General features: G+C 46.0%; 7 protein-coding genes across 8 annotated transcripts; 3 read left to right on the forward strand and 4 right to left on the reverse strand.

Moving 5' to 3' along the window:
• Positions 1-1,132: 1,132 nt before the first annotated feature.
• On the reverse strand, positions 1,133-3,067 carry LOC6546805 (4-coumarate--CoA ligase 1). Its single transcript, XM_001975879.3, has 5 exons — positions 2,857-3,067; positions 2,583-2,790; positions 2,341-2,527; positions 2,169-2,285; positions 1,133-2,110 (listed from the first exon to the last, which is right to left on the reverse strand). The coding sequence occupies exons 1-5, from the start codon at positions 2,995-2,997 to the stop codon at positions 1,156-1,158; spliced, it is 1,608 nt and encodes a 535-aa protein (XP_001975915.1). The 5' UTR covers positions 2,998-3,067; the 3' UTR covers positions 1,133-1,155.
• Positions 3,068-3,773: 706 nt separating this feature from the next.
• Positions 3,774-5,828, reverse strand: LOC6546804 (luciferin 4-monooxygenase). The gene is made up of 5 exons (XM_001975878.3): positions 5,636-5,828; positions 5,364-5,571; positions 5,122-5,308; positions 4,946-5,062; positions 3,774-4,887 (listed from the first exon to the last, which is right to left on the reverse strand). Exons 1-5 carry the CDS (start codon positions 5,774-5,776, stop codon positions 3,933-3,935), a joined length of 1,608 nt encoding a protein of 535 aa, XP_001975914.1. The 5' UTR covers positions 5,777-5,828; the 3' UTR covers positions 3,774-3,932.
• Positions 5,829-6,827: 999 nt separating this feature from the next.
• On the forward strand, positions 6,828-8,746 carry LOC6546548 (putative ATPase N2B). The gene is made up of 4 exons (XM_001975877.3): positions 6,828-7,390; positions 7,445-8,047; positions 8,121-8,372; positions 8,440-8,746. Exons 1-4 carry the CDS (start codon positions 6,989-6,991, stop codon positions 8,560-8,562), a joined length of 1,380 nt encoding a protein of 459 aa, XP_001975913.1. The 5' UTR covers positions 6,828-6,988; the 3' UTR covers positions 8,563-8,746.
• A 46-nt stretch (positions 8,747-8,792) lies between these two features.
• LOC6546547 (deoxyribose-phosphate aldolase) lies at positions 8,793-10,291 on the forward strand. The gene is made up of 3 exons (XM_001975876.3): positions 8,793-9,085; positions 9,142-9,725; positions 9,784-10,291. Exons 1-3 carry the CDS (start codon positions 9,034-9,036, stop codon positions 10,186-10,188), a joined length of 1,041 nt encoding a protein of 346 aa, XP_001975912.1. The 5' UTR covers positions 8,793-9,033; the 3' UTR covers positions 10,189-10,291.
• LOC6546546 lies at positions 10,209-11,197 on the reverse strand. The gene is made up of 2 exons (XM_001975875.3): positions 11,056-11,197; positions 10,209-10,997 (listed from the first exon to the last, which is right to left on the reverse strand). Exons 1-2 carry the CDS (start codon positions 11,071-11,073, stop codon positions 10,293-10,295), a joined length of 723 nt encoding a protein of 240 aa, XP_001975911.1. The 5' UTR covers positions 11,074-11,197; the 3' UTR covers positions 10,209-10,292.
• A 548-nt stretch (positions 11,198-11,745) lies between these two features.
• Positions 11,746-14,438, reverse strand: LOC6546545 (probable nucleoporin Nup54). Of its 2 annotated transcripts, XM_026980045.1 has the most exons (6): positions 14,372-14,438; positions 14,171-14,300; positions 13,242-13,748; positions 12,814-13,180; positions 12,199-12,760; positions 11,746-12,140 (listed from the first exon to the last, which is right to left on the reverse strand). In XM_026980045.1, exons 2-6 carry the CDS (start codon positions 14,223-14,225, stop codon positions 11,799-11,801), a joined length of 1,833 nt encoding a protein of 610 aa, XP_026835846.1. In that variant the 5' UTR covers positions 14,226-14,300; positions 14,372-14,438; the 3' UTR covers positions 11,746-11,798. The 2 variants fall into 2 exon arrangements, with proteins under 2 accessions (XP_026835846.1, XP_001975910.1); XM_001975874.3 differs by having other exon boundaries at positions 14,171-14,407.
• On the forward strand, positions 13,763-14,339 carry LOC26527099. Its single transcript, XM_015157423.2, has 2 exons — positions 13,763-13,973; positions 14,040-14,339. Exons 1-2 carry the CDS (start codon positions 13,897-13,899, stop codon positions 14,146-14,148), a joined length of 186 nt encoding a protein of 61 aa, XP_015012909.1. The 5' UTR covers positions 13,763-13,896; the 3' UTR covers positions 14,149-14,339.
• Positions 14,439-14,531: the final 93 nt, after the last annotated feature.

Below are 14,531 nucleotides of genomic sequence, written 5' to 3' on the forward strand. Positions count from 1 at the left end.
ATTTGTCGATGAATCACGCTTATTCAGTAGTAAATTGAATATAATTGAATATATCACTACGAATTCTATCTTATCTAATCAGTCAAGCGTCAGAATAATTGAAGCAAACAAAAAACCATACGTGTCCCTCTCTTAATTTTTTGATGTACATATGTACGATGTTGTAGAAATTCAAAAATATTAAAAAATGTCCCAAGAGTGAAGTTCTATATCCCATAACTCAACTCATATTAATCGGATTTTGAAGAGGCATACCTCTAAGTGTTTCTGGAGCAATTCTCTAAAAATCTGCATTTAAATATAAAAATTAATTTTTTTTTTAATTTTTTGTATATTTTTTTGATAATTTCATACGAGTATGCCATGCCCAGCAAAACCCTCGCAAACATTAGCTTCAAACAGGAATGTGGGTTGATAAGCATTGTAAAGCTCGATTTAATAGTGTTGAAAGGAAGCTCAAGAAAACACGTTCACGTTGTACAATATCGCACTAAGCACTATATCGTTTAATTTCTTACAGTCTAATTTTTTACCATTTTTAGCAGTTTCTAAATTTAAAACAGTGAGCTTAACGCACTTATTGAACACAAATATATTCCTTCCGTCGCACAAGCCATTACATTTTATTTATTTTTGTATGTATTATTTAGTTTAAGTATTTTTTTAAGTATTGTTTAGTTTTTCAACACCCTATTATTGTGCAAATTACTTGAAATGGTTAAAAGTGAAAACTTTTCTTGCCTATTAAAATTAGTTGGTTTGCAGAGATTGTTCATTATACCCGTTACTCGTAGAGTAAAAGGGCAAAAAAAACCTTTTGCCACGCACACTCCAGCCCACAAGCGGCCACATTTTCTTATTTTTTTTTAAATATTATTATTTTTTCTCAATTTCTATAAACATGGCAGGAAAATTATGAAATTTTCATTCCACTAGCTGAGTAACGGGTAATCGGGGGGATAATCGGGGAACTCGATTTGAAATTCTAGCCAAATATAATATTTAACATACCGAGTATGATAAACATTCAAAACTCGAATATTTTGTACAGCTAAATTCTCACTGTTCACTTTTACAAAGCCTGAGAATTCTCACGAATAAAAAACAGAAAAATATATAAATATATATATATTTACCAGGTGTTTTATTGAACTCTTATTTGCTTGAACCCTTTCTCGCAACGAATTCCTCTCGCGCCAACTTACGAACTGTCTTTCCATTTGGATTGGCTGGTAGTTTATCCGTAAACTGCACGCCAGCATGCAGCTGCTTTTGAATGGAGGGAAGCCTTTTGGCCACATGATCAGCAATCTCCTTGGCGGTAATTGAGGAACCATTACGCTTCACCACCAGTGCACCAGCAGCATCCCCCTGCTGCTCATCGTATACGCTGATGACGCACACTTCCTCCACCTGGGGCAATTCTGAGATGACGCCCTCGATCTCAGAGGGCCAGTAGTGGTTTCCCATGTACTTGAGGATCTCCTTCTTGCGGTCCACCACATGGAGCTGGTTCTGGTCATCAAAGTAGCCTAGATCGCCGGTATGAACCCATCCTTCGAGGTCCTGAGTTCGTTGAGTCTCCACGGGGTTACCAAAGTATCCTTTCCAGGGAAGGCCTGTGTGCACATAGATCTCGCCCTGCTCGTTGTAACCTAGGTTGCTGCCATTATCGTCTACGATCCGAATCTTAACGCCCGGAAATGGTTTGCCTGCACTGTTGACGTTTCCAAGTCCTATATTAATAGATATTCCCCCCACCTCAGTCATTCCGTATCCTGAACACAAGATCGCATTTGGACAGAGCTCTTGCATTTTCTTCAATGTGGTTATAGAGGTAAATCCGCCTAAATGGGTCATGCTGCGAATGGAGGCCAATGCTTCTTGTGTCGCCCCGGGAAATGCGATCAGGGTACTCATATGGCAAGGAAGCAACATAACTGTGCTGATCCTGTACTTCTGAACAAGCTTTACAAAGTAGTCCGGTGAAAATGGTTTGTTAGTTAGAATCCGGGTGCAGCCCATCACAGTGCTCAAGAGGAATAGGCTTAGGCCACTGTACCAATCCAGACCACTGGCAGAAAATACGACCAATTCGCTGTTCACCATACTGTCAGAGAAATAGGCAATAAAGGAACGTTATAAAATAATGTATCCCAAATTCTCACTAGTAATCCGCGAAGAGAGCTCTGTTGGAAATGCAGACAGCCTTGGGTAAGCCAGTGTTTCCCGACGAACAGAGGATGGCCACAGTCTGTTCACCTCCTTCCTGCAGAGGCTCTGGCCTATGATAGACATTATTAGTTTCCCATTTGTGGATATATCACATTGAGCACTCACTGGTAAAACATTTCTGTGGCAGTTGGCTCCAGAAGGGTATCGACATGGGGCACTCCTTCAACGGAGTCAGTAACCGTGAAAATTGTTGGTTTCCATCCTTTAGTCGCAGCACAGAGTTTCTCGTAGTCCTGTCCATCACAGAATATAATAGTTGGTTTCGTTATCGAGAAAATGTGTGTCAAGGTGGCTGAAATCAGGAAGATTTATATGGTTTGTAAATCCAATGCCCTTTCATCACTAACCTTCGTCCGACACGGGACTAGCCGCGTGGAAAGGGGTTCCATTTAAAAGACAGGCCAATGCTACAGGAGCTACGTATGTGGAGTTCCTGGCCACAATGCCAATTATATCTGGATACTTTAGTCCTTTTTTCTTGAGGATCTGGGCAATCCGAATGGCCCAAGTAATTGCCTGCTCAAACGTCATTTCCACGCCATCCACATCGTTTATCTGTTCAGGAGATGGGCAGCGTTATTATGGGCAATTGCTTCTTCGCTTTGTATCGATTGGACTCACCTGACAAACGTTTTTGGGCCAGTTCCTCATCCCTTTGAAAATTACACTACCAATTGATGTCTCATCGGTGTAGGTGGTAACCCGCTTGTCTCCACTCCAGATGCGGTCCTTCGCATCGTAAGTTGTTGTAAATCCTTGCATTGTTGTGGCGTTCCTTTCCAGCCGAATACAAAAGTACTTCTGTGAGTCGCAGGTAGCAGAGACTGTATTTATAGCGGACAAGAACTTGAAAAACTGCCAGTAATGGATGACCTGTATCAACTGCCCAAGTGCCTTATCTCACCTTATCTCAACCCGCTCGGTACATCATCGTACGAGTCCAAGAGGGAAATATCAAACTATTTGTGTCTGATAAGATGGTGTTTACATGTAAATCATTGAAATATTTATCTAACAATACCAAAAACAGCAGCACTTCTGTAACAAAAAGTATATTAAAGTCTTTTAATACGAATATATGAGAATATAATTGTGTCACAAATTATTAATAAGCTGTCAAATTATATTATTATTGATAAAAGTAAACAGTACGCTAACTCTTATTCAGCATTTATTTTTATCTTATCAATCTTTATAAAAGAATTAATGGGAATGGGAAATCTACACATTATCTCAACAAGCTTCAGTGTAATCCAAGTTAATTGGATTTCTTAAAGTAATTTTCACCTTACGAATGCCCCCAGATAAGACTAGAACTTAATCCATTCATTCAGCATGACGTATGCTAAAGACGCGCATATGAATCGTATTTCTATTCTACCTTATCAACTTTTGACTATTTTTGATTATATTTGTGCACCAAAAATAAGTCTCGTGACTATGCGTATCACGGTCAACACACCACAGACCATTCTTTTAGGAATCCAACTCTCTCCACCGTCTCCGAGGAAACAAAAATAAAATGGGGATCACAAGCATTCGCAGGTACTATACAATTTATTGGGTTCCAAAGGTCACCTCTTTGCCGAGAGCCCTTCTCAGCCAGGGTGCTTGAGTCGTTTCTGCTCTTAAGTGTCTCAAGTATCTCCCAGCACTTGTGATTAAAACTATACTCAATCGCGTGGATCACTTGTATCTCACTTTCCAGATACGCGCAGGGCGACAAACACGTCGCGTGCCGTCTTTCGCATGGTCTTGCCATTGACATTGGCGGGCAGTTTGTCGGTGAACTGGACTCCTGCTCTCAGCTGCTTCTGGGTGGCGGGCAATCGCTTGGCCACGTGGTCCGCGATCTCCTTGGCCGAAATGGTGGCTCCCTTGCTCCTGACGATCAGTGCACCGGCTGCATCACCCTCCCGCTCGTCGTAGACTCCCACCACACACACATCCTGCACCTGGGACAGCTCCGCGATAACAGTCTCGATCTCCGTGGGCCAGTAGTGGAGGCCATTGTACTTGAGGATCTCCTTCTTGCGGTCCACTATGTACAGGAAGTTCTGCTCATCGAAGTAGCCCAGATCGCCGGTATGGAACCAACCCTCGAAGTCCTGCATGCGCCGCGTCTCCACTGGATTGCCGTAGTACCCGTTCCAGGCCTGGCCCGTGTGCACATAGATCTCTCCCACCTGGTTGTAGCCCAAGCTCTTGCCATCCTCGCCCACGATGCGAATCTTAATTCCCGGCACAGGTCTGCCCGCCGAGGAGACGTTGCTGATTCCGATATTGATCGTAATGGCGCCCACCTCTGTCATCCCGTATCCCGAGTTAAGCATGGCTGACTTGCAGAGTTCCTGCGATCGCTGCAAAGTGGCCGACGATATCGAACCTCCGCCGTAGTTGAGGTGCGTGATGGAAGCCAGAGCATCCGACTTCGCATCCGGACTGGTGTTCAGAGCGGATAGATGACGCGGCGGCAGCACAGCATAGTTGATCTTGTACTTCTTCACCAGCCCCACAAAGTACTCCGGAGTGAAAGCTTTGTTGCTGATAATACGTGTGCAACCGAATACGGTGCTGAACACAAAAGCCCACAAACCCGTGATCCAGTCCAGACAGCTTCCTACATAGATAACCGACTGACTGGTGATCAACCTGATAAGATATACAGACCTTAAGTGGTATAATCGGTGCATTATGAAGTTGGACTCACATGCTGTCCTGGATTAGAATGCTGTTTGAAATGCAGACTGCCTTGGGCAAGCCAGTGGTTCCAGAGGAGCAGAGGATGGCTACGGTTTGATCACCTCCTTCCTTCAACACTTCCGGTCTACGAGGAAACCCGATGCGTTGTTAAAGGTATAAGGTTTCGACCCTTCTCGTACTCACTGATAGAACTTTTCTGTAGTGGTGGGATCCAGCAAGGTCTCGATGCCCTGGACTCCTTCAACATGATCCGTGAGGGTAAAGATTTCCGGATGCCATCCTACCGTAGCCTTATGAACTTTATCGTACTCGTGTCCATCACAAAATATCAGTGTGGGCTTTGTGATCGAAAACATATGCAACAAGGTTGCTAAAAAAAATTAATTTATTACATTTTAATACAGTTTTCCTTAGACTATACTTACCATCATCTAGCACCGGATTAACAGAATGGAATGGGGTGCCATTCATTAAACAGGCCACTCCAAGGGGCATCACATAGGTTGAGTTTTTCGCCGCAATTCCAATGACATCCTTGTGGTTGAGACCCCTCTTCTTAAGATACTGCGCAATCCGGATGGCCCAGGTAAGACCCTGTTCGAAGGTTACAGTCACTCCATCTACATCACATATCTGGAGGGGAAGTTTATGTTGATATATCCATCTTATATAGGGAATTATTTCCGGACAGACTCACCTGGCACACATTCTGGGGCCAGTTCCTCATGTTATTGAAGATGATCTTGCCCACGGAGGTGTCATAGTTGTAGATGGAGTTGCGCTTGGCTCCGCTCCACACATTATCCTTTTCATTGTAGGTGGTGGGTATCATAGCCATGTTGTTGTTTCCTCGAATAACTTGCTAGCCGTTAGAAAATGCAGTAGACTGTGGTGAACGCAGGTGAGTGCAGTTTTATTTATAAGGAGCCAGAACATCGGGATTCCAGTCTTGATAGACACCTTGAGTGGATCCACTGCAAGTGGCTAACACCTGTACCATCTTATCTGTGCCTGCTGAAGATAGTGCACCAATAGATTTCGCCCCTGGCCATGACTATTTTATACCCTGCTCCAAAGTCTTTAGAAACACCATATCTTCAATCTAAATGCATTAATCCGATGCATTGCTTTGATAGCCTACCAGTAGACTAAAACCACCTTTCAAACTGATATTCCCGCTAATACCACATACTTAATCCACTTAACTGCATTTATAGGGAATTAGGGAATACTTAAAAGAGTAAATATGTAAGTGGAATTCAGAATGTTACCTATCTAATCATTCTTGTTCAATGCTAAATCGAAGCAAGTGAGAATCCCAAGTTACCACTAAAAAAACAAATATATATGTATGTTTTAATAGGAATAATCTGCTGAACTAAAGCACCTGACTGGTATCTGTGATATAAATCACGCAAACTAAACAATAGTGCAGGAAGTGCCACAGTAACTCGATCAGTGCCAGTTTCTATTACCCATCAGATTTAAAACATTATATATAAGAACATTTACGGGTTGTTAATCCTTTTGATACCTCGCATTCCTGATTAGAAGCTTACGTAGCCTACGTATTGTTATTGTCGTTCAGGGTTCATTGTTAAATCGGCGGGAAGTCATATATGTTAATTTTTTATTATAATTAGTGAATATATATTTTTAAAGTATTCCACAATATTATTGCTCTGTAGAATTTAAGTTTCTTCTAGATTTTATACATTTGAATGTTTTTCAATAAACCGTTTTAAAATCAGGTTTAATATATTAATTTCTTATTATTTCTTCTTATCGTATTAGCAAATTATATATTTGCAATTTCAAATTTAAATATGCGCTAGTTCCAAATCATCTGGCAGCTCTTGGAACCTTCTGGCATCCGTGTGAACAGCTGTCAGATCAGCTGTTCTTACTGCCAGCCCTGGTTTGGGAAAATTTCACGGCCAACAACCGAAATTCGCGGTCAAAATTCGCGGAAGTGAGGTCTCTAGTTTTATGTAATGTTTAGGTGACGCGGAATTAACTCCCAGTACAACGCTAATTGTCCCACTTTGCCATGTTTACCTACCACCTTGGGCTTGTGGTCCGCTGCGCGCGGCAGAAGCCGATGTTCCTGTGGGCGCCCGTCTGCCACATGAGTGGTCTCAGTCCGCTAAAGGAATACGAGAAGCGTGTTAGTTCTGGCCAACTGATGACCGACGACAGGCAGCTGCAGACGATGAAGGAGCTGGATGCACTGTACCACAAGATTCAGGGGTACAAACCCAGCTACAGGTCGGGCGGTGGTGGAGGCGGAGGATTCTTCAGCTCCATCTTCGGTAGGAAATCCTCCTCCGAAGACGACGATCAGGATGATCCTAACGCTGGCAGTCACTCTCCCCAGGGTCTGTACCTGTACGGCAGCGTGGGAGTGGGCAAGACCACTCTGATGGACCTGTTTTTCGATTGCTGCACCCAGGTAAGTGCTAAATGAAATAACATCCACAACTCCTAACACCATTGTGACTTTTAGATCGATCGCAAGCAGCGCGTCCATTTCACTTCGTTCATGAACAGCGTGCACACCCGCATCCACGAGGCCAAGCAGAAACAGGGACCCGTTGACCGGGCCTTTAACTCTGAGAAGCCAGCACCCTTTGATCCCACAAGGCCTGTTGCCGACTTGATCGCCAGCGAGTCCTGGTTGATTTGCTTCGATGAGTTCCAAGTGACGGACATAGCTGACGCCATGGTGCTAAAGCGATTGTTTACACACCTTTTCCGGCATGGCATTGTGGTTGTGGCCACCAGCAATCGGCATCCCGAGGATCTGTACAAGAACGGACTGCAGCGCACGAACTTTCTGCCCTTCATTGCATTGCTTCAGCGTCGCTGTAAGGTGTCCCAATTGGATTCCATTGACTACCGACGGATAGCCCAGTCTGGAGACACCAACTACTTCGTCAAAGGCCAAACGGATGCGGATGGGAGTATGAATCGCATGTTTAAGATCCTGTGCGCCGAGGAAAACGATATTATCCGGCCGCGGACCCTGACTCATTTCGGACGAGATCTGACCTTCAATCGCACGTGCGGCCAGGTACTGGACAGCACCTTCTCGGAACTATGTGATCGCGTAAGCAAGGCATTATAATTATTACTTACTTACTTATTACTTACTTAATTACTTACGATTTATACCTCATTAGCCATTGGCTGGCAGTGATTTTTTACAGATATCGCAGTTCTTTCACACCGTCCTCATCCGAGATGTGCCCCAACTGACTCTTGATGTGAAGGCACAGATGCGACGATTTATTACGCTCATAGATACCCTTTATAATAACCGAGTGCGTGTGGTGATATCGGCCGACGTTGCGCTGGAAAATTTGTTTAGCTTTTCTGGAGGTTCCAGAACCCTATCCGATTCCGAGCGGACCCTAATGGACGACTTAAAAATAGTAAGCAACGCATTTTTACTATCTCATTTGTCTACAATTAGACATGACAACACGATTTTGTTCACAGAACGAATCCAAATCCAGTTTCTTCACCGGCGAGGAAGAGCTGTTCGCCTTTGATCGCACACTATCTCGGCTTTACGAAATGCAGAAGCGGGAGTACTGGGAGCAGTGGGCCAAACATCGATGAAACCCCGTGTCACAAAGCAGTAGATCAATTAGCGCTATTAATATTATATGTTTTCTACCTCGATGTTGCGGAATTTTAAAATTCAGAATATCTTGTACTTACAAATTTCATATCAAAAATGCAATATTAACAATAAGTGCATCTTGCAAGTATTAAAGCAATAAAAGTAGACAAAGTTACCTAAGCGATTGCCTTTATCAAACACTCAGTTGATGAGTTTTACATCGTACGTTATGATTACAAAATAATTTATTTTTCACATCGTTGATCTTTTAACGGAATCCAGCTCAGAAATTATCAGTTAATACGAGCGGTCTGGCAACGCCATCATCAGCTGTCCAACAAGCAAATTGATAAGATTTTTCCCATGTTTTTCGGTTGAGGTTGAGGAGAAGATCAGAGGTCAGGAGCGATCGAACGATTTTGTCTTCAAGTGGAATTGAATCGGCTAAATTTAAGGGCTTGACAGCAATGGGCAGCATGGATGTGAAGGAACTGGAAGTAAACAAAACCCTGCCCTTTGGTAAGAAATAACCCATACAACGATCTTAAATATATAAGTACATATGCATTTCGCAGACCCCTCCCTGCTTAAGGTGAACATCTCCCTGCGGCAGGTCGAGGAGATCGCCATGACAGTGTCCCAGCGGTGCCATGTCAACGGAGCCAACGAAATCGCCTGGGCGTTGAGGGCTCTGATGCTGACGGATCTGACCACCTTGGCTGGCGATGATACGGCGGCCAATGTGCGGAGACTGTGCCTACGCGCCTGCTATCCCTTCGAGCCGCAGTTCTTCGACAGGTTCTTTGACCGGGCTCTCATCCCAGAGATGCACACTGCCGCCGTATGCGTTTATCCGGCCAGGGTAAAGGATGCCTATACAACTCTACAGCAGTACGACAAACTGGATAAAGTGGCCATTGCTGCGGTGGCTACGGGCTTTCCCACGGGCCAGTATGGCCTGCAGACCCGCCTGCAGGAGATTAGCCACGCCATCCTGGCTGGTGCCACAGAGATCGACATTGTGATCAATCGCCAGTTGGCCCTAGTTGGCGACTGGGAGGCCATGTACAACGAGGTGGTCCTCATGCGCAGCGCCTGTGGACAAAGGGCTCACCTTAAAACTATTCTTGCCATCGGGGAGCTGGGAACCATGGAGAATGTAAGATCAACGTCGCCTAGTCACTACAAATACTTTTAAAATGCATTTCTCTCTTCAGGTCTACAAAGCAGCCATGGTTTGCATGATGGCCGGAGCGGATTTCATAAAGACGTCCACTGGAAAGGAGACGGTCAACGCCACCCTGCCCGTTGGCCTGGTCATGATATTTGCCATTCAGGAATTCAAACGTCGCACGTGCCAGATTGTGGGCCTTAAGCCAGCCGGAGGAGTAAAGACTGTGCGAGATGCAATCGCCTGGATGACGTTGGTTAACGAAACTCTTGGCATTCGCTGGTTGCGCCCTGAGAGGTTCCGTTTTGGAGCTTCCGGACTGCTAGACGACATTGAACGTGTTGTACGTGAGGGTGTCAAAAAACTCGAAGAGGAGGAGGCTCAGAAAAACGTGCCCGTGTCTCGCGAGGCTGCTGCTGCCGAGACCTTCTGCAAGGAGTTGCGCAAATAGTAGGAGGTCAACTAGTCGAATCTTTTTCCTGGACTTTACTCGCTCTGATTGCATTTATTGTAGCATTTTTATATAACTGACTAAAACCTATAAAAAAAAACAATCTATGTTCGACGTTCATTGTGGACTGGAGACTTAAAGTTAAAGGCTAACTGCGCAGGAGCCGCCATCAGATCTTCCTCCGCCTGCTCTTCACCATGCTGCAAAAGCTCTGTGGGCGCAGCGGACTCCTTGTGAGGTTGATTGTCCGGCATCTTTACCTGCATGTCCACAGCAAAGAAAGAGTCGTCGAAGTTTATTCGGTTGCGCTCGTCCTGCTCCAAATACATGGCTTTGGGCGCAGTTGCTCCTCCCATTGCCCTCTCGTAGGTGTTTAGCCACTTGAGATTGAGGTTGATGTGCTTGTTGGCTGCATTAAACTTCTTTGGCTTCTTTTTTGGCTTTTCCGTGTAGTAGTTGTGTTCCGTCTTTTGCGGCGGAGGAGCAAACTTCTCCAGCATTCGGCTCTTGGCATCCAGTTTGGGCTCCGCGAAGTCGTAGAGCGGTAAATAGAAGTTATACGGCTGCTCCGTTGGCGGCAGCATTCGCTGCTGGGGCTGCACTTGCTCCTGCACCTGACTACTGGCCTCCGCCATGGCATCTTCCTCTAGAGCCGGGCCAAAGATTTCCCCAGCACGCCGGAGCAGGCTCTCTAAACGCTCTATGGTGATGATGTGTGGATGGATGAGCTGAACATCGTCGTGCAGCTGTGCCCGTCGAGCTGTCGGGGGCTTGGCGACCACGGAGCAGCAAAAGGCGCACAACAATAACTGCAAGGATGGGAAAACTTAGTCCGATTTTCTCACTGAGCGGTAAGCCCCAACTCACAACCAGTAAACCGTTCATGTCCAATATAATTCCAATAGCTCTTAACGAATCACTTTCAGCTATTCATAGGCAGTGCTCCAATTCAACCACCTTCACTTTCTTAGATCTGAATCGATGTGAGGCCTCCTTGGAGCTGGCCAATTCATTTATACTGGCGCTACATGCTTGAAACGGAAGCTCGGAAGTCTCCGCCATCAATGGCCAACAAAAAACCTGCACGGACTATGGTTGGCTGGGAGAAAACTAGTTTCCCACACAAGAAATAAATATGTAACGAGCCAAACTAGACTGCACATGTATGCACATGCCAGAGCGCATAATAATGTTAATGTAACAGCGATGGTGATACCGATGCTGGAGTTGAACAAACTGGAACCGCCAGAGACGAACCGTTTGCCACTCATAATGAGTCCGAGCGAGTGCCTCCTGCCTAGCCGTCGAAATTGTCCAATTTCAGGCAGTGGCCAGGGAAAAGTCGGGCGGTCCAAGAGCTGTGCGGCGCAAGTGCATTGACCCACACAATTATTTCCGCAGCATTGGGGACGAATGTGTGAACCCGTTTCGATTGTTTCGACTCATTGCCCGTAAAAGTGCAAGTTCAAAGCTGCAGGAAATGCTAAACGACGGCACAATAGCAAAAGTGTAACGGCCACAACTTATTCGTTGAATCGATCATCGAAAATCACCGGGTTGTGTAAACATATGTGGGATTTATTCAACATATCAACTCATTTCTTTTCCTATCACGATTGTCGCAGTTCGGGCAGTCCCTTAATTATAACATCCAGTGCCTTCAGGTCCTTGTTGACGGTATCGCTCAGCACCTCCATGGCGCGTTGCTGCATGGTCAGGAAGGTCTTCATCTCGTCCTCCGCTTCCTTGTCGAGGGCATACTCGGCCCCTCCGTTGGCGGCGAATTGATTGCGCTGCATGCGCATCTGGGAGAGCAGCTCGCTGAGTCGTCCCTTGAATTGAGTGGGGGCGGACACGACAGCCTGCATGTTCTGCAGCTTGGTTCGCATGGCCTCCTCCTCGGGCGTCAAGGATGTGCCTACCTTACGGGTGCACTCTTGCTTCACAATTATCTAGCGTGGAAAAATGTGAATATTAAAATATTAAAATGGGAATTTAACTATTTCCTACCCTTAATATGCGATGACCAAGCTCGGCAAGTTTCCGTTTATGTTCAAGTATCTTCGCTGTAGCCGTGGCGTGGCGCTGTCTGAGTTCTGTCAGCTCACCCTCCACTTTTTTTATGTACAATGCATGCGTGTCCGTTTCTTGCTCCTGGCACTTAACGCGCCACTTCAAGTCGTTGAAGCCCACCAACGGCACTGGTATAAATTTACTAGGATCTGGATTGTCAGAATTGGCCTGACGCCACATGCGCGGATCCACGCCTCGGGGTGGATTTTCAAGGTACTCCTTTAATTGGTCCTCGTCGGGTAATACCAGAGCCAAAGCCTCCACAACCCCTAGATTATTTAGCTGAGGTTTCAGCGATGCCTGATTTAGGTAGTTTGAGAGTTCCGTGGCCAATATACGCTTGCTTTCGTTAGGAGCATGCTGAAGCTTTTCCTCCACGTAGATAACCATTTGGCACTTTTTGTTCTCTAGCTCCTTAATGGAATCGATGTGAACCAGCATGTTAGGCTTGCTGCCAAATAAACTGTGAAGCGTTTGAACCACTTGTTGCTGGTGTGGCCTAAAATAAAATTAATATTAATACTATGATCTGAAAAAAACACTAAAACTTACTTAACAGCTGAGAGTTCTCTGCAGAAGTTCAGAGCCACCAGTCCCAACTTGTTGTCCTTTCCCGGCATCCGACTATAACCTATGGCTTTGAACCGGCACATCACGTTTTCCGGCGTAATGTCTACCGGCGCCGCACTCTGGGAGTAAAACATCTTTCCCGTGCCCCACGTAGCCTGCAAGTAGTTCCATTTAGCCACTATTTTGTCCCGGTCATCGCCAAAAATGGACACATTTAGAATGGATTGGGCAAACGCCTCGTCGGCCGAAATGGGCGCTGGCTGCTGTTGGGGTTGTCCAAGCATAAAGCTGGTGCCGCCGAATCCACCAAACCCCGGCGTAACTGTTGTATTCGCTGGTTTCCCAAAGGCTGTGATTCGTAAACCAGGTTAGCAATACCACAGAAAAACAATTGGGCTTTTTTAACTCACTGGATCCGAAGGCTCCGCCCCCAAAGCCAGTGGACTGGTTGGTGCCGAAGCCGCCAAAAGCAGGTGCCGAAGTCGTGGTTGTTCCAAAGCCTGAAAATCCACTTGCAGGCGCTGTACTCGCAGCTGCCTGTTGGCCGAATCCGCTAAATGCAGGTGGTGCTGCACTAGTCGCTGGAGCGCCGAACAGACTGGCCTGACTCGTTGCCGGAGCTGCTCCAAATCCGCCAAACCCGCCTCCTCCAAGACCGGTGCCCGCTGTTGTGGTTGTCGCCGCTCCAAATGCCGGAGCGCTGCCAAAGGCGGTGCCGCCGAAGGCAGAAGTTGCTGTGGCAGCACCAAAAGCCGGGGCTGCTGCGGTTGCTCCGAAGGCGGAACCTGCTCCGAAGGCAGATGTCGCCGGTTGGGCGCCAAAAGCCGGAGTTGATGTGGCCTGTGTTCCGAAAGCGGGTGCTGGCTGGCTGGCTACAGCGGTGCTGCCAAACGGCGATCCGAAGAGGCCGCCAGTTGCTGAGCAAAGAGATAAGCAGACCGAAAATGGGTCAGTGTTTTGAAAACTATGCTTCTGCCTTGGATTCTTATCTGCGATTTCGGGTTCAAAAATATTTTAACTGCCCTTAGTTTGTCTTAAGCACTGGTCGGCTACTGGTCGTGGAAAATGGCTCTGGTTTTCATATTGCTGATCCTCGTGCTGGGTTTCGTGGGATACGTCGTCTATGTGGTCCACAAGAAAGGGTGAGCACCTTTGATTTTCCATACGGTTCAGGCACCATGCAAACCATTAACCTGCCCCACATCCAGCATCGACCCTAAGGACATCCGCATCCATAGCTTGCAGGACGCCAAGAAGCTGCTGAAGCCGCCGCCAAGTGGAAATGGACCCCATAAATACCTGGAGAAAAGGGCATGAGGTCTTGTTTACGGAAACTCACTTTTGGTCGGCGTGCTTGTTGCACCCAGCGACGTGTTGGCTCCGAAGAAGGACATGATGCGGAATTCTCAAGGACGATACTTTGCCGCAGAGTTGGGGATGCCTTTCCTAAGGGCCGAATTTGTATATCTCTATTTTATCGTAATAAAATTAGTCTTAATCCTAATAAACGTAAAATTTTGGCGCTTTCTAGCAGTGTTACCAGATTGTGAATGAGCTCTTCCCCATCCTGAAAACAACACTTAAATAGCCTTTAATAATTTGGTAACACTGCAGCGCGGACTAAATTATCGATAGTCTTAGACCCGATATCAGATTTTTAGTACGCTTCAATTTGAAATGTGGCGTTCACCTCAACGATC

Source organism: Drosophila erecta, unplaced genomic scaffold (assembly GCF_003286155.1).
Source record: "Drosophila erecta strain 14021-0224.00,06,07 unplaced genomic scaffold, DereRS2 tig00000092-arrow-pilon, whole genome shotgun sequence".
NCBI lineage: Eukaryota > Metazoa > Arthropoda > Insecta > Diptera > Drosophilidae > Drosophila > Drosophila erecta.